The 26,123-nt window shown below is 41.9% G+C and overlaps 1 protein-coding gene across 16 annotated transcripts in view; it reads left to right on the plus strand.

Annotated features, from left to right (window-relative positions):
- SNAP47 (synaptosome associated protein 47) overlaps positions 1–26,123 on the plus strand; it is a 109,683-nt gene that overhangs the window by 9,635 nt on the left and 73,925 nt on the right. For 9 of the 16 annotated variants that reach the window (XR_013927489.1, XR_013927490.1, XR_013927491.1 and 6 more), the window contains exons 4-5: positions 4,743–5,227; positions 9,163–9,293. Coding sequence is in view for 8 of the 16 variants with exons in the window: in XM_080383112.1 (XP_080239238.1) it covers positions 4,743–5,227; positions 9,163–9,293 (616 nt within the window). In the remaining 8 variants the exon portion in view is untranslated. The other 7 variants (XM_080383107.1, XM_080383105.1, XM_080383110.1 and 4 more) reach the window with 2 other exon arrangements.

Raw genomic sequence — 26,123 nt, forward strand, 5'->3', positions numbered from 1 at the left:
GGAAATGACTGTAGGAATAGTATTTCCGTATTTGTGCTATAAAACCACACTGCTTTTAACCTTACACAGCATACTCCCTGCCTTTAGGTGTAGGTGGAATAAATCCATTTTGAGGAAAAAAATGAGCAGTGTGGAGCAGCACTGAACTGCTGAGCTCTGTCTGCAGAGTGTGGTGGTGCAAGAACTGAAGAGACAGTATTAGGCTATTTGTAGTAATCTCAGTCAGGCACTTAAGCCAGTATATTCAAAAAAATTAGCCACCACGTGCTGGCTTTAGGCAACTGTAATAAGAAATTTGGAACACATTTGAGATATTGCTTAACTTAAGCTGTTGCAGAATTTGATGTGAATAGTAAATAGTTGGTGTCTTAACCAGAATGTTATGACTTTACTATTTAATGATTAACATTCAAAGAGAGTCTTTCTATGCTATTTTGGATAATGCAGGTTGGGTTCGATAGCAGTCCAAAATAGACAGTAAAGTTAAGACTAGTATCGTAGTGTTTGAGGATATATAGCTATGAGTGTCTTCATAGAAGCTCTGACACCTGCATTAAGAAACAAGCACGATAAAGTTCAAACTAGTTGTTTTTGGAAGAAGCATCTGTTTTTAGATGGATATTGTGTCTAAAAGAAAGTGTTGATTTCGCAGTGATTCTGGTGATATTCTCCATACCCTTTAATGAAAAGCCAAGATAACTGAAAGCTTCAGCAATAGCTTTTAAAGTTCTGTAGCAATAAACAATGAGCAGGAAAATAAATACCTGCTCATTGTTTTTGGAAGAGAGTTTTGTTTTGGGTTAAGATGCACTGGGAGGTATTATTTGTCTTCATGAATCTGAAAAGCTAGATGCTTTGATTTTGAAAATGGAAAAATAAAGCAAGGCATTGACAAAATGTTAGCTGAGATTCTGTTTTATCTACAGTATGAAGAGTTTGGCCAGCTTGCTGGCTAGCTAAAATGCACCCCAGAAGCCATTAGCGTAACTTTTAATTGCACTGTGCTTTTTGAGGAGTTCTAACACTTGCTTTCCTAGCATAGTTTGTGTGTGTGCAGTTGTTTCTTTTTTTTTTTTCCTGATAAAGGTGCTTTCTCCCCCTGCCCAAAGTCTTCTCTTGAACTAGTGACATCTTTCTTCATGTCCTTAACCAATGTACAGAATGGTGAAGGCTGTGATTGAAGCTCATTTAATTGTTACACATTAGGTAATTCAGACTATTAACATAGGTAAATATGCTAATGTCTATTAAGACTCTTTTACTCTTACTTTCTTTAGAAACTTGATGAGAAGTAACTATGTGGATAATACCGTGCAGACCCTTTTTGCATGTATAGATTTTGTGCAAAAGGAAACTTTGGTAACAAACTTTTGTGTATGCGACTTCGAGGTTATATGAGTGACACCAGTTTGGTGGTGGTGTCTTTCATAAAGAGAACCAGGCCCCTTTATCTACTTTCATACGTTCAAAACTTTGATTATCTTTCCTGTATGTGTGGGCTTTTTTGGATTATTAATTCTGTTCTTGGTTATGCCTGGACATACAGCTGCTTTCAGTGGACCCGCATGCAGATAAGCAGAGCTGAGTCTGATGTGCTAGCAGATGTTCAAAGACTAAAAATAAACAGAAAGCCAGATTTGCTGGTTCCTTTTTAATATATTACTACTAGAGGACAAGGTACTGTGGTTGAAAATTTTCGTTTGTATATACAGACTGGTCATACAGTTTGTTGATACAGAGGGGTGACTCCTCCATAGAACACTGGAGAGGTTGGCTGGAGCCTTTGTTAGGGCTGTGCAGCACAAAAATCTTGACTGTAAATCAGACATCACACAGCCAGGATATCAGTCCCTGGGGGAAGAGGGGAGGAGACGGGTGAAGGGATAAAGTGATAAAAAAATTAAGGCTCAAAGCTATCCAGAATAAGTCACCACAATGTAAACGGAGGTTTAGACTTGTCACATTGCAGCTGCTTTTCAGTAAGTGTATGCACATTCTTTTCTCACAGTGAATGTGATGAAGCGAACCCATATTGCAGTAGGAATGTAATGACTTTTCATAGGTTAAGACACAGACGTAAGCTGTCGTTGCCCTGAAGTACCTTGTAACTCTTCCGTACACCAAGAGAACAGAAAATGTGCTTTGCCTTCCTTAGAAATGAGATCAGGTCATTTGTTCCTGTTTAGTTACAGGAGGTAGGTTAGAGCGTGGCTTTTAATTTAGAAGATGGCGTGTGCTAGCGGAGCATAGGGCTTTTTCAATTGTTCTCTGTGTTGAACTTAAGTTGAACCTCATAGTTTCAGAATTCAGCCCTAAATCTATGATACTGTGCCATGTCAAATTCTGTTATTGTAGGACTTTCTGTTACATCTCCTTTGGGCTGTCTGTTGTGGTTTTTTTTTTTTTTTTTTTTTTTTCTTTCCCCCCTGTTTTTTTAAAGGCATGTCGTAGCATTTTCAGAGGGCAGCAGGGAGCTCCAGAGCCATTACTCATGTTGTGTGCTATCTACGGAAATATCTGATGTTCCTGCTTTAGTTGAAAATGGATTCTTGGAACAATTCATTCTGCCTCTGCTACCCATGAATGCAGTGGTTGACTCCCAATATGCTTTTTCTACTTTTCCTAGCAGATGAATTTCTTTAAGTAGGTCTGTTTTGAAGCTGGTGCAGAACTTTAATGGCTAGTAAACAAAGTGTCTTCAGTTAGAACTTCCTCCTTCAGATTAGACTTTGTCTGCAGCCAAATTAAACAGGATCTTAAAATTGCAAAGTCTTCTGTAGACGCACTTTGATTCTCTCATGGAAAATAAATCATTACAAAAAGTATCTTGAGAGCAGCACTGCTGTGATGCATATTTTATCAGGTGGTACCTTTCTAAAGTAAACTTAAAAGCAAATTAAATCAAGCTGGCTCTCCAAAATAGCAATGAAGCGGTAATTCTTTGTATTTTGGTTTGGTAAGGCATGCATCTTTGGGATTTAAGTCACTAAATACAAAAAAATTTTGTAACTTCAGAAGCATCTGCTACAACTAGCATGCCAGTGGCACATGCCTAATCTCTGGATAGTCTGTAAGGTATTTGAGGCAGCGGAGGGGGGGAGCCAATTCTGATCTGGGTTGAACTTCTTACAGCTTTTTTTTGTTATGTTGGTTGAGACTTAACCTCTTCCCTTCCAATAGTTAATTGAGGATCCATTGGTGCCTCCAAAGGTGACTTTTCTGTTCTGCTCAGTGACTGATGGGTGGGCTGAGAAATTTCCATTTAAAATGTCCTGATCAGGCTGGTCGTGTGCAGGCTGAGATGCTGTGAGGTTTGTGAGATGCTTGCAGTCAGCACGCTGCTGTTTTCCAGTGAGGACTGGGCAGGGTTGTTTGAGCAGTGGATGTTTGATCAGAGGGTTGATTTGCCTCTTCCCGGGCCTCCCTGCAACTGGGAGTGAGCTGCTTTGGCTCAGGTGAGGTGGGCACCAGAGGCTGCTGGTGGGTGAGAGAGGAGGTGGCTGGTTGCACAGTGGAAGGGAGAGTGGGATGTGAAATTACTGTTGGCTGTGCAGGGAGATATAGTTTGTCCCAAAAGCTCTTGCCAGCCACTGAGGCTGAGTCATCCTGAAATACAGGATAGCAGGATGGGTTTGGGTGATGGGCAGGGGATGAGAAGAGAGTGGGAGAAGCAGAGCGTAATAGGTGTTGGCTGCAGCTCTGCCTTTAACTCCTTTCTAGACTTGGAGATGGATGCTAACAGGCAGCATAGCATGTGGAAAATAAAACCGAAACTACCACTGTTCTTCTCATTCCTTTTTTTTTTTTTTGTGTGTGTGTAAATAGTGGTGAGGCTTAGATGCAAAGAAATCTGTGGTCATCATCCTTTCTTGGGAGAGGACCCCAGAAAAGGGGAATGGGCTAAGCTGTTAGAAAATACAACAGAAGGATTGTGTCCTCCATGTCATTGATTCCTCGTAACAGTGTGTTACATCTTTCTTGCGTGCAGCAGATAGACCTAGGTACCTGTTAGGTGTATCTTACTTCTTGCTTAGAAATAAAGGGCTTGACTCCCTGTGTTATATCTGGCTATATAGCAGTCGTCTTTGGGAGCAGTTCCTTAATTCCTCCATAAATTAAGACCAGTTACCTTTAAGCTAAGGCACCAGTTTGCCAGCAAGGGAGCCTGTCTCCTTCGGGATCTGCACCAACACTGATGGAGAGGCAAATGCTGGATGACAGTTGGACAGTCGCTGCTGGGCTTTTCAGCCTCCATCTTGCTCTCATAGTGGTTTTACTGGCAATGGGGATTTGGGATTGGGGGCAAAGCGGAAGGTGGCATCCGACTATGAGGCTGAGGTATAAAGTAGCAGAAAAAGGCAGTGGTGGTGATGGCCAAGTGTAGAAGCATTGAGGTAAAAGGCAGTGTTAGCTGAAGAACATATGGGTGTAAATTGGCCTGAATAAATCCAGTTGGAAGTTGAATCTCTTACATCAGAACAGTGATGTTCTGGGACCACTTTCCAATGTGTTAGCAAATGAAGAAAAGCTGTTTTTTAGAACGGGTGGATCCTGTTAAGCTCTGAATAGGTTTGAGGATGGATCCTGTTAAGCTGTGAATAGGTTTGAGGAGCTAAATATCAGAGGGCTGGAGTCAGTATTAGGAAATCTTTGTGTCTGTGGTAATTTGCTTTGAACTGGTGGGGGTAGCATGACCCTCCTACTGGCTTTCACTCTTCTAACACTGTCTTTTTCTCTCCTAGGTTGTTGACTGAGCTCGAATCTCCTTCTTTGTGGTCGTTTAGCAGCAAGCTCTGGAAAGCGCTCTTGGAAATCAAGCCAAAGGAAACTGCCACAGTTTCCAATTCGAAGAACCAGGAAGAAATCTTAATTAGAATTCCAGTTATTATCACCCACAGAACAGACTCAAATGTCAAGCCAGGAAAACTCACGCTCTTTGCTTCTGGCCTGGAAATCAGTGACTGCAATTCTCAGGTCATTCACAGATTTGAATCAAAGGATGTCGATGATATCAGAGTTCATACGCCATATGAAATCAGTGTCCGACAGAGATTTATTGGGAAGCCTGACACCTCTTACCGGCTCTTGTCAGCAAAAATGCCAGAAGCAATCCCCATCTTGGAGATGCAGTTTAGCAAGAAGATGCAGTTTTTAGAAGATGCCCTAGGGATTGTTGGTGCCCAGAAGTCTCCTCAGGTAGATTTGGGGACCTCTGTTTGGCAAGCAGGTATGTGACAGGCAAAGCAATCTGTCTGTAAGCAATAACACTAGCACCAAAAGTTTCCAAGTGGTTTTCAAACTCAGAACAGTGTAGGATATTTACAAGCAGATTCTCTCCTCAGTGCCCCAATGGCGAGACCATGCTGATGATAGAATGCAAGAAAGAACTGGTAGGTGACTTCAGACCCTCTTGCTAAGAGGGAGAGATGACAGAAGTGTGTGGCCCTGTTTTAGTCTAGTTGGATTTACTTTCTCCCAACTACATTAGCAAAACTTGTGACTGTAGAAGCTGAAGCTGAGTGTCCCTCAGGAGCCTGACAGCTGAAACATGCCAAGCCCTCTTTAACATTGTGCTCTCAGCTGGTGTTGTCACTACCTCCACACCACTTTTTGAAAGGATTAGCTTAATCTGAGTTTCAGCTACTGGCCTGTGCTTTAACTACAGTGTAATTCTTTTTCTGGTGGTCACCAATTCAGTATTGCTCCTGTCTGTGGGGAAGGGTCATTAGAAAGCCATTCTTCTCTCCTGACTGCATGCTTCAGAGACCTCTGTAATTCCTGTTTTTCCTTTGTCAGTTCACAGCTGGAAGCATATCTATATTAAACCTGTTGTTAACTGTAGAAAGTTTCAAACAAATTTCAAGTCTGGCAAGTTTTTAAATGGTAAATGGGATAAACATCATGTTAATTTTCATATCTTAGAAAATAGAATTTTATCATTTGAGATGTTCACGTGTATGGATTTAGGAGATTGTAGGTCTTAGATCAGGTGAATGCATAGTTTAATTGTTATAAGAAAACACAGCAGAGACTGACACCCTTTTCACAACAACAAGAATGACATTCCTTATTATTGTTACTACTACTGAAATTCCAGAGGGTTAGTTTTCTTCCTTTTTTGTAATCCAACTCTGGATTCGTTTTGAAAGCTGATGATTTTTTTGTTTGTTAGGAATTTATTTCTATAACATAACTGAATCCTCTTTTTCTTCCTAGTTGTTAGTGACAAAAGAACAAATCTGTGGATGGATTTGTGGCCAGTATATGAAAAACAAATAGAAAGATGATACAATAAAACAATAGATAAACCTATTTCTGTGTACCAGGTTAAAAATGGACTTCAGCAGGGAGGATAATGTCCCCTTGTTGAGGAGTCGTCAAGGGCCATAGCTTGGAAAAGCTTGTTAATTTTTAAGGAAGTAAGTCTTGGGCATCTGGCACCAAAATGTCAGCACAACAACTTAGAGGAAAAACAACCTGCTGGTTTCTTAAGCACTGAGTTATTCCAGCAAATTGGTGTTCAGTTCCTGATGGTCTTAAGGCTGGTTACATAAAATAATTGGTTATACAGCCCTACTGTGCTTAATTTCCTACTGCTTTGCTCTGTTTGCATCTGAGTCAGTGAGTCAAGGATATTGCTCTCCTACCCCCACCTGCATTTTGACTGTTTAATTTGGAAATGTCAGTAAAGAAAACTGGAGGTTATGGAAATCCTGACTTCTCCAGCTCCACCAAACCCCTTGTTTGTTCCTTCCCCGGGGTCTGTCACCGCCTGCCTTCAGTCACGAGATGGCAGTCACGGACTGCGCTGCGACCTCTGCGGTTTTTCCATGGCTGCTCACATGGTGGAAATACTGATTTTTAGTTTTTTCTTTCCCTCCCACCCCCTCCTAAAAGCTGGAGGGGGGGGGGAAGTCTGTGTTATGCATGCCTGCCTCTGTGTACACATAAAATATGTGTCTCTTTTCAGATAGCGAATGTTGATTCAGAGACTTATAAGAGAAATATCCTTGCAGCAGAGGTACCTCTGTCTCTCCAAAGTGGCTGGTAACATTCTTTGCCCTCAGTGGTGCAGCTCAGAGATGTGAATATTTCCACAACTGTCATAGTCTCATCTGGATCCTTTCTGTTTATCCTACTTCTGCCTTAAAGTAGTGCATCTTGCACATTTGTATAAGTAAATACGAAAAACTTTGTCTTTCCTAAGAGTTTTGGCTTGATTCCACCTAGGAGAGGAATTTGTGAAGAGCTTTATGCACATCAGATTATCTGAAAGTATTTTTAGCTGCTTTGCGTGTCTTTTCTGACTATGCTTTTTTGGATCAAGCTGCACGGGTGTTTAAATGCTCAGGACAGAGCAGCAAGGTTTGTTTTGTAACAGAGGTGGTTCTGTGCTGGATCAAGCTAGTACTTCCCTAGCCAATAACATCCTCAGTAATGGTTGATAACAGCTAACCAGGATTAAAAAGTGCAAAAAATCCTATAGTGCATCTGCAATATAACAATCTAGGGTAGTGCTGTCTCAGTCCTATAGCTGAAGACTGACATTCACATTTTCTTACCCTTTGGAGATTGCTGAGTTTTTCCTGCTTACCCCCTGTGACGGAATGTTCTCATTATTATGAGTTTCCAGCACTTTGTTCAGGGGTTTGGTAGCTTCTCTCCTCACGTGGTGGCAGTGAGTCTCACAGTCCAAGTGGGTGTAACACAAATGAAACAAAATTGTTTCTGCCTTTCTATTCAGTTCTTTTTTTTTTTTTTTTTTAATGAGAAAATTGCTGGGAAATGCTAGATCTCCTTCCTCATCCCATTCTTTTTGTGTGCCTTTCTCATGTCCTGCTCCTGTTCTTGTCCTCAGCAAAATTAATGGAGTGAAATGGATAGATTTCTTGTTTTTAATGAAATAATTAGCATATGGTGACACTCGGCTGATAAGAAACACAAAGAATCTTGTCTGGCTATTTGCTGCTGTAGGAAGGTCTGTCATTCCCTCCCCACTTTGTCCTCTGAAGGAGACCATGACAGTAATTTACCATAAGCAGCGTTTTTCAGTGCCTGGTTCTTAGCCCCTCTGAATACAAGGAGCATTTGCACAGGGTAACACTAGTACAGTGAATGACTCGCTTGTCTTAAATCTTGACATTGTCTGAGTCCAGTGACTCTCAGGCTGATAACCGAATAATTCCAGGGATTATGAATTTGCAGTAATTACTTGAGGGGGATTTAGGGTTTGGTACTTTTGGTTTAGCTTTTGTCTCCCTTTTCATGGGGAAGTAATGATATCCAAATCGGTCAGGTGTACACTGTCGGTTTGCCAGCCAGCTGGGCACCAGCTCTTCGACCTGGCAGTGAGCTCTGGCATCTGACATGATTTCTGTCCTGGTGTACGTAAGAGCTGCTGTCATTGTCCTGTGCTGGGTCAGGCCATGTGCTCACAGGTGACAGTGGTAGAACTGGCTTCCTTCTTGGTGCCTCTGTAAGTGGGAGAGCTTCAGAGCTGTCTGAACCGCCTTTGGGAGCCAAGATGTGTGTCTCGGGTGTTTAGCACCCATCTGCATCAGAAATAATAGCCTTTCCTTGCAGCATGTCCCTGCTACCCTACAGGGTAGTATCAGATACTGCAATAAGAGCTGATGCTTTAAATAAAGGACAGGTGGCATGTTACACGAGGGATTGCGTCCACACTGCTTAGCTGGGGGTGGCTGTTAGCGTCAGCGTTGCCCTTCTGTTTCTGGGGTTTGCTGACTTGACTGTTGGGCTCTGTCCCTGATCTGTCACTTAAATTCTTTAATTAAAAAGATTAAAGAGAGAAGCAGCAGCAGGTGGATAATCTTCATTTATCCGATTGTGAGTGTGTTGCTGCTTCTTCGCTTTCTGTTCAGATGAATCACCACAGCCCAAAATGAACGCATTCTCCAAATGCTGCCTTTAATAATAAGTCATCTCTCAGCAGCCTGTCACTTCTACGTTAGGCGTTGTACGACACACAGCTGGAATCCTTTCTAGAAGAACATAGCTTAACGGGCAAGACTGGGTTATGCTTGCTTGGCCCCTTGCAAACCGCTGTAGTGCAACAGCAGAGGTCAACCAGTTCGATACTAGCGCTAGTCCTCCCTGTTGGTACAGGAGATGGCAGTCTGACCACGGGAATTTCTCTTGCAGCCACAGGACTCCTGGGAGGAGTGGTGCAGCCCGGCTCTCCAGTGGGAGGCAGAGAAGGGATGGATAATGACCAGGTTCAGCTGCAGAAGCAAGAGAAGATCTCCCAGGAAGAAGCAAAAGAGCTTAAACAGGTATAAGTTGAGATAACTTTGATAAAGAGTTGTTTCACTGTGCTTCCTAAATAACATGCTTTTTCATCGTCAGAAACACAGTAATTGTCCTTAACAAAAATATTCTTTCACCTAAATTTAGATGAACATACATCAAAAATTAGCTAGTCAAACCTGTGATTAAAATACACTGATAACTTTATATTTGTTTTGAACTATTTTGAACAAATCGGGGATTATCAGCAAAATATGTTAAGTGATAGGATTATAACCCAAGGAAAATCCTTAGCCATAACCTGTTTTTTCTGAAGATTAAAAAGCTTAACAATTAAATAATTTTCAGCTTTTTTTGTTTTCCCTATGCTATCTTATTTATTTATTTTTTTTACTGAGGAGTAGCAGTTCTATTTCAGAAACATCCACAGAGCTGAACAGTGTTTTATAAACACGCAGAGGGAGCTTGTAGTTAGGAAATGAGTATGCAGTCTAGCAAACTAATAAAGGGGAAACAGGCTGGAGATTTTATTAGGAAAAAAAATGACTTATTTAAAGTAACGCAGTCTGATACTGTTCATCTGAATGGCTCTTCAAGGAATTTCCCTCAAGCTGATGTTCAGAACTTTTAGTGAAGAATCCCTCTTTGTAGTATGTAGTTGATCTGAAATGGTGAACTAACAGGAAAAGCAAAGCAGTATGGTTTTAGTGGGTTTTCCCATTAAAATAGGCTCACTGGTGATGATCACAGCCACATCAGAAGATGTGACTGAAGATTAAAACTTAGTATTTTTCTTTCTTTGTTTCCCTCTAGCATCTTATTCTTTTTGATATTCAATCTGTAGCTTGGTGATAACATCGTGTGAAGTCTTTGCTAATTCTATTTCGTTTTAGCCAAGCATGCAGTTTTCCAGTTCCCTTCTTTTATTTTATCGTTGGGAATTAGAATAAAGCAACCTCTGTTAGCTTGAGTGCGTTTGAGAGTCACAAGCACTTAGCAGTGACTTGAGTGGCTAAAAATGAAAACTTCTTGCAGGAAGAATCTATTTATTAAAATTAACCGAAAGACAGTTGAGTAAGTGAGAGTTTTTAACCTTTGCAGAAGGTTAACTTCAGAAATGTCTGAAACTCTGTGCTGGATGGTAGACTTGAAACAGTGTTAAATGGCCATTGTTATTTAAAACAAAACACTTTCAAGATTAACTAGAACTCAAAAGACAATTCTGGTATTTATTTATACCACACCAAGCCAAGCAAGCCAAGAATTTTTAAGTCAGTTAATGATTTGGGGTGAGCTTGTGGGATAGTGTGGGTGGGGAGAGGATCTGAATGGCAAACTGACAGGCCATGGATGGGTCTGATTTCCCGCCCCCCCCCCCCCCCCCCCCCCAATAATTGCTGAGCACCTGTTCTGTGAGAGTCAGGTCTCTTTTCATGATTCCAGTCATTAATAATTTTAAGCTACATGCCATAATTCCTATAAAAACTCCTGTTCCTTTTCCTTACTAGGAGTCACCTCATAAACATGCAATTTTAGAGCAAAACTTGCTTCTGTGACCAAAACATAATCAAGATCTTTTGACTGAAATTTTATTTGGGCTTTTTAAAAAACAAAATGGACTATTCACTATTTAATCAGTCTTTCTTCTTCTCCTCTTTTAAAGAGCTTATCTCCATGATATATCATTTCATCAAAAAAAAAGCATGTTCTGAAGCAGCGTTGACCTTTTGCAAGATTTTAAGGGAGTGTATTTCTCAGCTGTAGTTGTACAAATAGCAGCAATCTGTTTTCATGCATGGATACGCTTTGTACAGCTGTTATGTATTCAGAAGGGCTAGTTGTTCCTTCCTTAAATGTCATTTTTTTCAGCGCTATAATTCTGCTTTGAAGCCAGACCCAAAAAACCTAAATACAATATGAAGGGTTGTTGGTCACAGACAGCTATTGAAGAGACGTTTTGCCACACATTGCAAAAAAGACTTACTAGGAATTGCTTCCCCAGCGCTGGTTCTTGACAGTTGAACACTGGACTTTGTTGGTGCTTGATATTTCCAAAGCAGTTGGCTGTGATGGGGGAAGTGGAGGAAACATAGGACGGGGGGTTCATTTTCCAACAAGTCTTGTGAATGGGGAATGAAGCCTCTCATCTTGTACAGACTGGTGTCTGTCCATCTCTTCACAGGAGCTGACCAAACACTGCTTTTTCTCATTGCTCTAAAGTGCAAAGCAGAGCAAAATAGCTCAGGATCTTCTGTTTCTGTTAGGAAAGAACATAGTAAGGCTTAGAGGGGAAGTGTAAAGGTGTGGAAGTGAAGGAAAGCATGACTGCAGGGAGAGTTCCTACCAGTAGAAGTGGGTTTGAATAGTATGGAGGTTGGGGATGTGTTCTAATGGGGTTCAAGGGCAGCATCATGGTTGATGCCATACAAAGTCTTTTGGGTATTGAACCTCTGGAAGCATCTAGGCAAAGATCTTGAAACTACATCTGAGCAAGGTGCTTATCTAAGGTATTTCAAGACTTTTTCTAAGTTTGTATTTTCCCCATGCAGTCATTTTATAGTTTGGAAGCAGGTTAAGTTCATAAATAGAAAGCAGGGCAGGAAAACAGGAGATTTGTCTCATTTGCAGCTGTGTGGCTTTAAGCAGTCAGGTGTGAGCTCCTTGCTGAGGTGTAGCCTGCTGCTTTGCCATTTTATTTATTTTTTTTGCTTTCTCCGAATGTGTCTTATTGTACAAGGGCTTGCCTTTCATTGATGCATTTGCTCCCAGAGAGCTTCTTTGCGCTGCTTCAGTTCAACTCCCACTTTGGGAAGGAGCAGGATGATGGTTAATCGCATTTGCAAAACATTTATAGAGTAAAAGGGGAAAACCATTACAAGTGCAAAGCATTAACATGCATTGAAGTCAGGATACTTCTGGCATCAAGCTTCCACAAACGAATTAAAGGTATTTGAGGTCGTTATGTTGGTAATGACAGTGTTTTTCTGAGCAATTTCCTCTCTTGAGGAGGGTGATCTCTCATTCTTTGATTAGCTGTAATGCAAGCACTTGTTTATTTGTTTTGTGGGTTTTTTGTTTTGTTTTGTTTTTTTTTAAATTAAATCACAAAACCCAGAAGAGCTCTGCTCCCTCCCCCTCGTTACTTGTGATGTGGGTAAGTCCAGCAGAATGTTTGAAGTTGGAAAAGAGGAATTTGTGATGAACAAATAGTTATCGCTTTTTCTCTCTCCTCAAAAACAAAGTACGTGCAGTAATAGCAATAGATGTTTTGCAACAGGAGTTGTTGAATGATATTAATTGCTTCCATTAGAGCTGGAAGCCCTGAGTGTCTGCAGTTGTGACTGGGTGCCTGAGTAAAGGACCTCACCAGTACTTCCTGAAGGGACATTTCTGTTAAAAAACACAAAGTCTGTGGCAGTGTGAGCTGTGTTCCTTAGCTGTGTTACCGAGAAAGAAGCCTACGAAGTTCCTGTGGTCTCTGGCTGAGCCTCTGCCTACCGCCTTGCTGTGGCTGACATAATGGCACTGGGTATGGGAGGGGATATGACAATATTAGCTTAAGGGCTGTGGTCGCAGTGGGGTGAATTCACTAAATTTGAATTTATTTTGCCAGACCAGTGCTTTCTAATTTCTGAAACTGTTCCTGCCAAAGAACTGTTGCCCTGATATTTACTGTCTGCATATCGCATATGCCATGAAGACAGAGGCAGTATTAAAATTAATTGTGTAATGTGCGAAAAAAACCCACATCCCAGTGCATGTCTTTGTGATGTTTTGCTTCCTCAATGTCTTCTCAGGTCTAGATGGTTTCATTTCATCCTTTGCTACTTTCAGAGACTCTTCAGTGATTTTTTTACCCTTTTATCATGCCCTCATCTCAGGAAATCATAACCGTTAGGTCAAAGAAAAAGCGTTTTGTTGAGGAAGCGTTCATTCCAAGTGCTAAATACCAAATTTGCTCATAGAGTGGCCTTGTTCCATGGCCTATAGCGATCAACAGGCGACAGATCTTAACAGACACGTGTAATGACCATGTCCTGGATTTGTTTTTTGTAAGGCACAATACGGGAAGAGAACTGAGGTACTCGCAACTAATGCATTGTATTTGCTTGTGTGTAACCTCTAAGTATATTTAATGGCATCAAAATAAAATGTGACAGTTGAGCCTGTGGAGCTGCTTGAGTATTTTTTTGCAGTCAAGGCCAGTGGGGTGTTAGTGGCACCATGAGTGCTTAGTGTTCCCTGAGAAGGTAAATTAAATCACATTTCTGTATCAGTCCAAGAAGAAATGATGGGAGAAATCAGCCACCAAGAATAAGATGGGAAACAATGACCCTTCCATACTGTCTGAATAGCCACTGGCTCAAAAAAGCTGATGCTTTAAAAATGGTCTGCTTTTGTGTGCTTCATATACAAGGGACCTGCTCGACTTGCCTATTCCATTTTTTTTCTGTGATCAGGTTTGTGCTACAAGAGACAGCTTGATTTTTCTAGAGCAAGCAAAAGCACTTTTGTTAGTGGCTGGTGTGGAGCTTGAGTATTTGTACACCAAACGCAACTGTAGATTGAGCAGAAGGAGCGTTTGTACTTTGCATAGCTACAGGCATATGCTGATAGTGGCAATACCAAAGAGGAAGTGTGTTAAAGCAACGTAAATCCATAGATTTTTGTTGCGTTTGTCTCATGAGGTGTCGACAAATGTCCTTTAGTAAATTTTGTTGCAGTGGCTTAAGATGTTTCTGCTTTCTCCTGTTTCACTGCCTGTTCCTAGGTGCAGCAGGAGAGGATGTGGACAGGCCTCAGTATTTTCAGTGCAAGTTCACTCAATCTCTCATGTGGGTTTGAGCTTATAATGGGACTATGAATTGGAATGTTTTAGGTTGTGTCCCTGCTTCTTGCTCACCTGCAATATGTTCAACACAGAGGTGAAGCACCATATTAAATCATGGCAAGTTGTTACTGTCAGAACCTCTGCACCCTGGTTCAGAGTAGTGCAAATGACTGCTCTTTGTTTCCTAATAACAGGTGAATTTGGCTGGGGAAGCTACCTTCAAGAGCCATTTCTGGTTACATGTGCTCTGCTTCAGCAGTCAGACCTCAGTTGCACAGGGGTGATAGACTGGATCTTAGGAAGGATTTCAGGGAGTTCAAGCTACAGTTGGTAATGCTTCCTGCGCAGTGGCACTTGCTGTATCTTATTTTTGCTGCTGGATACTCAGTGTGTTGAGGTGGTAGATCATATTTCACAAGCTTTAACTAAAATGCACAATTATGATGGCATCTCAGGACCCAAACCAAACAGCGTCTCCATTGCAAGATCTTTAGGATACAATTTCTTTTTGTACAGTGCCTGACACTGAATTTAGGTCTTCAAGTGTCGTGACAAAATGATGAAGTAATAGGGTCAAGTACGGAGCAGGTTCATGGGCTTGGAGTCCTCTCCTCTCATTCCAATTGTGTCTGTGTTGTGACTGTCTCCAGTTAAGCTGGTTGCTCGGCTCTTCACTTGAGCCAAAGCAGAGAGGAGTGGGCAGCGCGTGAATGCCTCCTTAAGCAGGTACATAAAATAGAGCAGATGAATCGTGGCTTACACTGCAGTGTGTTGTCTAGGTCTCTGTAGTTCACACAAGAACTTGGGGTGCATACCTTGGATGGACACCTTCTCCCAGCAAGGCCCAAGCCTGCTGTAGTTGAACACTTGACATGGGGCAGATTTGGAGAGCAGCAACAAAGTTGCTTCCTTGTTTTTTACAAAGAGAACTCTGTGCGTGGGAATATTAGGTAACTTGCCCGAAGTTGCACAGAAAATCTGTGGCAAAGCCACGAGGATAAATCAGACTTTCCAAATTATAATCCAGCGGTATAAATCTGAGACTCTCATGTCTCGGTGTGAGATTGACCAGTGCCTGAGGAAATGTGCCTTCAAAATGTGGCTTTGATGGACTCATACCTGCTGTTTGGCTTTGTGTAACAGATAGTTTCACACTGAATTTTCACGTCTTGGTTTGCTGTCCAAATTACGTGCTGGCACAAAAGGCACTGTTGCTCTGAGCAGCTGACAGAACTGGAGCAGTGATAACTAGACATCTTGCCATCATTTTGCTTTACAAAAATAGTGACCAGCTTTGGCCAGACTTCAGATTCGAGTAACTCTTTCCAGCAAGCTCTGTGGGCTGTGCTGGAAAAGCGTCTTAACCATTTCAGGTCCCACCGGATCGAGTAGCAGCACTCCACTTGAACGGTTGAAGATACTGACAGACAAAGGGTTAAGGGATTTATTACCAGACTCTAAGGCAGAGAGAATTATCAGATGAAAGGGAGCCGCTTGTGTTTTATTATTGTGTGTGAGTAACCACACAGTCATGCCTGCTGCGTTTCAAGGCAGAGCCTAATTGGCAGGTGAACTGAGCAGAGCCCTGTAACTGACTGAGTTTCCATTTTACAGCTTTCGTATTTTAAAAGCTTTTCTGTTCTCAACAATTGTGTCTCTTTCAGTATTTTAAATATTAAGTACGCTCTAATGAATGAGAAGCCTATCAAAAGTAATCTGGTTTGAAACTAAAAATAAAATGTTTTTCATGTCAAACCTGAGCCTTTTTTGGCACAATTTTGATTTACAAATAAATTGAGTGCCTCTTGGTGAGGTGGGGAAGGAGGAGTGTCCCTGCTTCCTTTCTGCACTGTCTCGTGCTAGCCCCTGCTTTGCTGCATAGCCCTCTTGCAGGCTTGTGCCACGTGCCACCACATTACTTTACTTGCTTGCCTCAATGGATTTCACAAACTGAGATGTGCTGGGTGAGGACACAGCTCAGGAAAGCTGAATTTACCATGCTGCTAAGGGCACTGGGTGATAAACCTCCAAAAAAGTGTGTGCCTTGCTGCAGCAGAAGGTGCAGGTTTTGAGTGGCCAGGGGGACTGTTCTGGAGCATGTGTCAAGCCATGACCTGGGAAGTGTTGGCAGCTGCTGCTGCTGCTCTTGTTCTGCTGTGCCAAGAAGACAAATTTTGGGATGTGCGTGGATAAAACCTTTTAGTAAACTTGCTGAAAAAATGTCAGTGTGGACCATCCTTAAATCATCTGCAAATGATGAAGCACATGTCTTTCACTGCCATCCTTTAGGATATACTGAAGGCGTGAGATCTCTTCTCCCAAACTAGTATAAAGAAAGTTTATTGGAGTGGAGGCTGAACCCCTGTAATCTTCTCTCAGATGAACACTGAAGCTGGCCCTGCTCTTAGTTGGGTGAAGTGGACCCAAAGACCTTCAGAGGTGTTTTCCAGTCTTGGCCATACTGTGACTTTATTAATGGTAGGAGTCATTTCATGTAGCACTGGCTACTTTATTTTGTGTTTTTATATGTATGTTTGCATATAAAAAGTATACACAGAAGAAACTCAAAGGAAGAACTGAGGGGGAGCCACCTCTGAACTTTCCATTTCCAAGTCATAAAGTTACTTCCTCAGGAAAGGCAAGACCTTATTTCAGATGCATGTCCTGAGTCATACACACCATGCTTCTGATCATGTAATTTTTCTTTTTGGTGCATAGCCTACACGTCTACCACCTCCAGTTTGGGGAATTCAGCCTTGCTTTCCTGTTGCAGTGAAAGAACCTGAAGTGTTTCATTTGGGATAGAAACAGAGGGGGTTTTAGCTTGTAGTTTTGTTAAGAACAGAAGAAGGTAGATTAAGCTTGATCTACGGTTTGTTTTGTATTTTTGCTTTGGCAGCCAAATTGCAAAACCAGTTTTTCACACAGCCGTATTTCTAGCTGCTTGTGATTTATGGAAAGAGCTGAGAGATATTTTAAGAGATAAATCTCACTACTGTGGCTGACATCCAGCTGTAGTCAAAGCATTTTGTCTGCATAAAATTCCCCTGCCATTCCAGCTAGATACGATATTCCTCGCTGCTTTTCTTAAACCAGTAATTCGTGTAGCTGCAAATGATGGGACTGCTGTGGAATCCAGCTCCGCATGTGGATAAAAAGGCTGCTGGTGTTTCACAGCAGCTTGCTGATTATATATATTCTGAAAGGAAAAGAGAGTTTGCTAGTTGTTACAAAAATATATATATAATAAAAATTAAACACATATAGAGTACAATTATTTTCCCCTTTTTTACCAAAAGCCACAGATTTATTTTGTTAGACAGGCTGCAGTTCTGCTGTCTTCGGTAGCATTACCCAGATGCTTGTGTACCACAGAAGTTGATGTGGTATAGTGCTGGGGTAATTTGCTTTTGTGGAGACTGTTACTGTAATTGATGGATAAACTGTTCTTATTAGCCAGGCAGTGTGAGGATATCCTCATGGACCCATCTGTGGATGCCTAAGGAAGCAGATCATGTAGGCCAGCAGAGACAACCCCTTCGTGATCTGAAGCAACTCGGAAGCTGGATTTCCAGTTAGTATGATATGGTGCTTCCAGATCTCCCTCTGATACATCCGAGGGAAGGCAGCTCAGGCTTGCCTGTCAGGCAGGTGCTTTCACTTCATGCAACCAGTCTTTATATTAATAGAGTAGCCACAAGAGGGAAGAAAAGGCAGTGATGTAACTAGTGCCTGGGGCTGCTGCTAAAAGAAGCCAGTGTTACAGAGTAAGGAAATAAGGCAGCTTTTGCTTGTGTTGTTTGGACCTCTGCTCACGGACTTGCTTGTGTGAAGTGATGAAAATTAAAGTTCAGTAGGCTCTGTAAGTCAGTGTATGGTATTGTTACGGGTGTCTCCTAGCCTTAAGAATGCATCAGCCTGGCTTTCTCCTTTCACTTTAGTCTTTTGCCCTGTTTGGACCAGTATCTATAGGCTTTTTCAGACAGCAGGGTCTGCTCATAATCTTGCAGTATCTCAGGGTGTTTGCTTACAGTCCCACATACAAACAGTAATTTGCTAAGTGTGGTGTAAACTGGTTGATATGTAATATAATGCTTGCAGCCTGGAATAGAGCTGTAGCCAGTGCATCTGTTGTTTCTCATCTCGGGTACAGCCTGAGCCTCTTGGCTGCCTTGACGTCCGTTCATACCACACCACCCTCTAGTCCCTTGAAAATCATGTGTTTGGTTGCCCAAGTCTCACTTTTTCCCTTCTGCTCCATCCAATGACACTTCTTTCTTTAGTGGATTGTAGTAAACCAACATTTTCTGTCCTTTGACCTGGTCCCTGCCTAACCTTGCTACGCCTTCAGCCACGTGATCCCCTTCTGGCTTCGCACCGGCTGTGCTCTGCCTGCGCTGGCTCTCAGCGTGCACTGCTCCTCAGGACGAGCTGCTGCTCTAAGATGCAGACATACCAAGGAGATAACAACAGAGCCAGCAAAAAGCTGATGTTTACACTGATTTTTACTTCTAATTTATTCCTCCCTTGTAATTCTAACGTGTCAGATTTGAATTTTCTGGTCTTTAGTTCATTGTTTAGTTCATCTCAGTTCAGCATATCAGAGTAAGACCAGTGTCTTTTCACCAGCACGCTTCAGGGCAGACTCCAACAAATGATTTGGTCATTTAAGACAATGAAATAACTAATTGCCATTGGTCTGTCACATTTCTCAAAGAACTGGTTGATTGCTGAAAGTTCTGTCTTCTGACAGATACTAAAGAAACTGAAGGGCCTGGCCTTGGAGACAGAAGCTGAGCTGGAGAGACAGGACGAAGCTCTCGATTCCATCACTACCTCCGTAGACCGCGCGACGCTGAATATTGACAAGCAGAACCGCAGAATAAAGAAGCTAACGTAGCGCCCACAGGAGCTGGCGAGGGTGATATCATGAGGAAGATAATTGGGGAACTGCTTCTCAGGACTGTTTCTTTAATAGACACTTTGATGGCGTGGGAGGTGTTTGCAATACTGTCTGGAATATGATGCTTCTGTTGTCGAGTTCCTGAGGGTTTTGAAAGTGTTTCCAGGCTTGGATGATGTTTGAAGGCTGTTTTTAGGATTAAAAAGTCCAAGACACTTAATTGTGGTGAAACAATGATAGTGGATTCTTTACTACAGAAAATCTGTAAATACGAAGGGATATGATATAATCTGAATTAACTTTTATGTGCTTTTTGATGTTGCTGCTGTTGAAAATTGGGGGGGGTGTTAGGTTTTTTTTGTTTTTTGTACTGCAACAGAGAAGTGAAGGAAAAATGAACTGCATATGAGACTACTTTAGATGATTACAGCCTATTAATTCTTTCTCAAGGTCTTTCTTTAAAATAGTTTATAGCTGGACTAAGGGCCAGATGTCCAACTGCAAGTCACTGAGTCTTTTTTTTTCTAAGTTAATGCTGAGGTGAGCAAATGATGGTGATAAAACCTTGTGTTCCCTGAGCAAATAGTTTTAATAGGTTTCAATCATGCTTTTAATGTACCCAGAAATTTTATAAGAGTTACGAAGACTTAGTGGCCATAGCTGACTGTTGCCATGTCCTGAGAAATCAGGAGAAGAAGGTTAGTTCATGTGCCTGTATTGGTAGAGACAGCTACTTACTGAGCAGTGCTTTTTTTTTTTTTTTTTTTTGAAACTCGAGAAATGTTTTGCTTATTTAAGAGTAAGTACGCTTCTAAATGTTAAGTATTGAAGTTAAATACATGTTTCTGCTTTCCAAAAAGGGACTGCTGATCTTTGATGATCATCTACATGCTTCTCTGTGTGTTATTTTTCCCCTTTTAACTGCACTTATAGTGAGGAAATTTGTTTTGGAGTAGAGAAAGTGATTTTCTTCATGAGTGAACTTAGTTCTTGGAGTTCACTGTATCCCTCACTTGCACACAGTGGTTTTATATTTTTGGTAATAGCCTGACATGGGATGCAGTGTCCTCGGAGTATCATGGACATAGCGTTCACTTAGTGTGGTCCCTAAGTACTGTGTTGGATCTGGGCTGCCACATCTCTGATGGAAGTTAGTGGAAGGTCTCTTGTCCCTTTGTTTCTCAGTCCTTAATTTCCCAAGGATCTCCCTACTGTTTGTCTTCGACTCTCTAAATGGGTACTTCACAAGCTGTGCAGAGCTTCATGTGGTTTTTGTGTGTCTACTCCAGATTCACAGGCTGAGTGGCCTGTGGTCAGAGCTGTAGACATCTGGATGACATTTGGTAGTCGTCGTACATCCGTCTAATGTGGCTTTTATTCATTTGCACTGACTGATGGTGAAGCATTTCAAGACTTCTTGTAGACATGTATTTCTAAAATAAAAATGAATACCGTCAATTGTTATTTTATAGGTTTTATTGAGCTTACAGTTGGCTCCATCAAAACTATAGGACAGTGGAGGCCTTTCCCCCTCCTAAATTACTTGATACTATATAGGAGAGATTCCAGGTAATCCATATATCTATCGCGTGTGGCAGAGAACTCACATTTCATCAATTCCTACGATTTACCAGCTATTTTAGTTGAAAGTAGCTGTTGTAATATGTCTTTTTTTTTTTTTTTAAAGTGTTTTTGTATTAAAAAATCCTTCTTGTATTGCTTTCAAATACAACACTTCTGGTGCAATATTTTTAACTAGTGAAGCTTTGAACTGTTTATTCCACTGATAGTTGATGTGAAATTTTCCTGTTTCAGAGTAATTCAGCCTACCTTTTAAAGAAAGGTGCAGTAAATCACCTAGAGTATGCTGTTTTCAAGATCTTACTCTACCTTGGTTTGCATTACTTCATATTAGTTCATTAGTACTGGAGTAAAGTGTACTTCTGCACTGCAAATTCTTGATTTACAATCCAAGTTGTTACTGGCATGCGCTTTACCTACTTGCTGAATATGGTGATTATATATACATACACTGTGTACTGTGAAATAAAATACTGTCTGGGGTTCTTTTGTCTTCGATACCCAAATCACTGTTGTTTTACTGTGAAAGGAAGGTATGTTTACAAAACTAATTATTTCGTGAATTTAAAAGTACACTTTGCACAAAATGTACATTAACTGAACCTGGTGCTGACTGGGAATGGATCTCTGAACTGAATTAGTCCCAACCAGGATTGCCAAAAGAAAATACTAATTAGTTGTCATTTAGTTTAACATTCTTTGTGCCATACTTCTTATTGTTGTGTTTTTTAGCACTAGCTGTTGCATCTGATTCAGTATTTTGTGGTTTGTGTTAGTCCAACTTATCCACGCTAAAGCAAAAAATTGTAATATTGTTGTAAGAAGTGACCCATTCTAGAGCTGTGCATTAGCTGAATTTCATGTGCTCAGAGGACTTTCAATCTGTACTTCTTATTAAATATCTTGAAATAGTGATGTTCTCTCTTGCATTCACTTGACTGAGAAGTTACAGTAAAAACAGTATCCACCTGCTTGTTGTACTGTGGAACAGATTTTAACGTGGCATTTCTTGTAAGACTGGGGTTTAGGATAGGGTTGGGTTTTTTTTTCTAATGGAAAAAAGTGGAAAATATTAGCAGGTGAAATATTATCAATGTGAGTGTCAGCTATTCTCAGCTGGACAATGAAGTGAGTGAATGTCAGCACGGTGTACGTGGCAGCTGGTACTGTCCTGGAGACTGCGGCATGGGAGCTGCTCCAGCTCTCAGAGAGTGGACTAAGAACTGCTTGGACATGTCACAATTTGAATGGCCTCTGGTACACAGGTATAAAGATTTTACTCTGATCCAAGCTTCTCTTAGTAATAATCCAGCTTCTGATATTGCCAAAGGTGCTTAGAGCCTCCTGAGTTCCCTTCTAGCTTAAACCCAAGTGCTGTTTTATTCCAAATGATAGCGCAGATCTGGACCAGTGCTCCATGGGGAAGATGGAGCAGGTAACACGTGTCACACAGTATTATTGCGCTTCGTTCTTCACTGACATAATTGTTACCTACCTGAGGCTTAGAGACATACTTCTAGGATAACTTTTGCCTTTTATACGCGCAGTTTTTTAGTTCTTCTGTCTTTCACTACAGTGTGAGAAGTGGGGGGCTTTGTCATTAAGAGACATAAGGAAAAAACTGACAAAAGAGTTTCTAACCTAAAAATTAAAAACATTTTATTTGGGAAGGCTTTTCAGCTGCAAAACAGAACTAAATTGTACTGTCTCCTATGGTAGGTTTATGAGCCGTTGTATGTTCGTGCCAGTGATGAGTGAGCCTGCAATGACTGGAGCTTAAGTGTATTTCTGCATAGGAGTTTGAACGTCTCCTGTGGAATCATTGAAACGCTGGTAATAAATCTGGCACTTTACAGGCCTCAGACAAGTGGTATAGGGAGCTTTTTTTCAGGCAATTAATTAATTTCACCAAAGCTTCATAATAGCTGTCTGGGTTTCCGGAGCCAGTGCTTTGAAACCATGCTGTGCTCTTCGCAGGAGGAAGCGGAGCAAGGCTGCTCGCAAGTGTTGCAGCCTGCTTCTGGGAAGGGCGCTGGGGAGAGAAACTGGCTGTATGTACTTTTTAATATGACAGACCGTGGCAGCAGTATCCCTTGCCTCTGCTCACTGTGTGTGAGCAGTGTCAAACCTCAGCCTGGTAGAGGGAAAAATAATTTGGTAGCAGTCCTACTCATGGGTTTAACAGCTGGGCTTCACCAAGTAGAGAGCGCTCGGCTCACCTACTGCCCCGGGCTTGTGTCTTTGCAACTCAGAGCTCGGCGCAGGGCTGCATGGGCTGTCCGTTGTGGACCCGGTGGCTAATGTGCTGGGTTGGGCTTTGCCCACCAGCCTTATCCCTGTGGCAGTGGCAGAGCGTGCCTTCACTCATCCCACCCAGCGAGCCAATGCGGTCGCTGGTGAGCATTTTGCCTCATCAAGGTAAATACAGTGTGTGGGGCCTGCTGCCTGCGAGCCAGGGCACACCAAAGACAAAACAAGCACCCTCGATTCAAGCTGCCTCCTGTTTGAAGTGGAAAAGTGTTTGCTTAATGGTTTAAAAGTCCATCCTGGCTTTTGTCAAGCAGTTTAATTTTAAACCAGCAGATTTTAACCCTTTTACAGTTTGGCAGCAGAGGGGTTAAAGTAGTTCAGCAACCAAAATAAGAAGCCCGAGTTCAGGATGCTGGCATTCTTTTGCTGGTTTCCTAAGAGCTTAATTAGATCATGGATCATTCAGGCTGGGTGGAATAAAAGCTGAGGAGAGCCAAACGGATGATCGTATCAAGCTATTGCCTTATAGCAGGCGATGCACCTTGACCATACCAGCCTGCTGTGGCTCCTAATATGTAGTTAAGCCTTAAGCTGTCTGGTTTCCAAAAGGTGCCTGCCTGGGTGTTAGCCCTGTGCTCTGCTGCTCTGAGCTTTCCTGCTTAGCCCTGTGGATTTGGTGCAGCTCAGAGAAAAAAAAAAACAACTATGGAGCTAGAGCTGCCCTGGTTTTGTACATGACAGCTAAACCAGTGAACTGTAAGGATGCTCATAGGGTTGAGACAGTAAGGAAGGGGGAGAGCCTCTCAAAAAGATGGTGTCGATTTGGGTGTAGACCCTGGTTTTGCTGGTTGAGAATTTATTCAGGAACTGGCAGCAAAGAATGAGCTTTGGAGGGCCGGGTTATATCAGGATGGAGGGGGGAAACAGTGTTTGAGATTTCTGGAAGAGGAAATTTGCTGTGCAGGGTGGGATGGGACTGCTTCAGAGAGGAAAAGGGAACTTTGAGGTGGAAGAGGTGTCCTTAGTCTGACCATGTTTTATTTCTGGCACTGCTGCAGGCTCTCAGCCATACATATTACTTGGGGTTTAATTTGGATCCTCTCTCTTGGAGTTCATGCTCACTTTGGTGTGCTCCCTTTGTATCAGCTTTTCAGAATGAGGTTCTTTCTTCTTGGTGTTTCAATTGCTTATCTGTAATGTGGCAATATCACTGTTTCTTATCTCTTCAGTACCCTAAAGAAGCTAATAATGAGTGTTGAACTCACTGGAACCTTCTTTGGAGGAGTGAATTGCTGGTCCCTCTGTTTCACAGGTGGTGGAATGAGAGACACTAAATTGCTGACAGATTTAAGGATCAGCCTGCAAGGAGGACTAAGCCACAAGCCATACTTAAGCCTGTGAAGCATAGGAGCAGGACCGTCTTCTAACATTCGATGAGGCTCATGAGGCTTTTCACCATTGCATAGTGTTTATTGTAGGCAGCACTTGCTGCATAGTATTTTGCTCCTAATTTAGACAACGAGTATGTATTTCAGTGAGCTTGAAACCCATAACGTCTGTGAGGACTGCTTTAGTCTTTTTTTGAGGACAGACCTACCTGGAAATGTTCTGATTTCTTCCGTATGGCACATGCTTTTAATGCGATGCTTTGTATGGTGGTGAATGTTGTTTACAGCCATGAAGACGCAAACAGAGACAGGAGAGGGTAATTGCAGGTATACAGCAATGCCAAGGGCTCCCTTCCGTGATGGCATCTCCATTCAGCCCTCCCTGTCTTGCCAAGCTGCTGAATGCCAGACTGGAAAAGGAATCCATGTTCATTGAAAGTTTCCAGGACTTGAATTCTTCTCTAGGAAATGAACCTTCTGGGCTGCGTCCATTCTTTTCCTTGTAACTTCTGCATAAGAAGCAAACCACACTGCAGGCTTGCAGTTTTTTCTCTAATACACTGTATTAATCATGTGTATTTAACACAGGGTTTGGGCTCAGTTTTTGACTGGGCTTGTTGGTTATGCTGCTTGGTGGATACCGCAGGGTGTATCAGCTTTAAGTCATCTCACAGCATTCATAAAGTTGTGTAAAAATCACCGCCTGCATTGTACAGTAGTGGTAAAAGGTATAGAAATTGGTCTGCACCATGGTAAGGTCACAAAATTAATAGTTGCCTAAATAGACCACATGATTTCTAGCATGGCAGTTTGCCAAGGCTTCACCTTTAGCTAAAACAATTCTGAACTGGAAATCATATTTTATAGGAAGAGAGAATCAAGATACCAAAGTGCCATCAAGAGATGATGGATGCACAAAACCTCTTGGTCACCTTTTCCCCTGCCTATGGTTTCAGAGGACTTGCAGCTCTGACAGGTTTGACGTGAAGCTGCCTAATTCTGGACACTCTTGGCCAAACTGATGATTTTAGCACTCTCATTGGTAACCCTGCAGCATATCAATGCCAACCAGAACTGGAGCATCACCTTCCTGGTTAGAAAGCCCATATCCTATCCCGTAGACCACAAGGAGAACAGTTTTCCTTCTGTTCTTTGGTTGTGCTAGACTGACTTGAAATGTAATAGATACCTTACTACTTGCTAATCAGTCTGCTGTGTGAATGCAAACACTTTATGAGACTGCGTTTATAATGCATATATCTCTATACTTTCATAACTGCTAGAAGTGATGTGGTGAATTATTTTTTTCCATACACATCGAGTATTCAGCTTGACAACTGGATCCAGTTCAATTTTGAACTACTTAATAGATTCCAGCCCTTCCTGCTGCACTGTGGGTGGAAATAAATGACAATCAGACCCCAGGTTTCATGCCATATTTTTCTGTCCAGTTTCCCCTTCCTCCTGAAAGAGCAGGATCTCGCAGCCTAGTGGTAAAGCAAGCCAAGAACCTATCTGAGGGTGTTACACTGTGAGCTCTCAACAGGTCGGTGGCTCTGATCATCCATTTTTATATTCTTACCCTGTGGTAAATGTTGTTTATATGTTTATACCTCTTGATGAAGACTAAGACGTTTTCACTTGATGGGATAAGCAAGCACGTACAACTACCTTAGAGCTACAGATGTGCTCTGGCTCAGCTAGCCTTGTGTGGAAGGTGTCGAGTCCCAGCCAGATCTGTGATGCATCAGGTAAGGATCCATTTCTTAATCTAGTGCCTCTTTCTCCATTCATGGCAAGAATTTGTAGAAGGAAGTACAGGTGGGAGGAAAGAAGAGAACTAGACGAAGGAAAAGATGGACGTGGATGTTGAAGGGACTGTTTGTTCAGTATCTTCCCACAG

This window comes from Falco punctatus, assembly GCF_963210335.1.
Source record: "Falco punctatus genome assembly, chromosome: 4".
NCBI lineage: Eukaryota > Metazoa > Chordata > Aves > Falconiformes > Falconidae > Falco > Falco punctatus.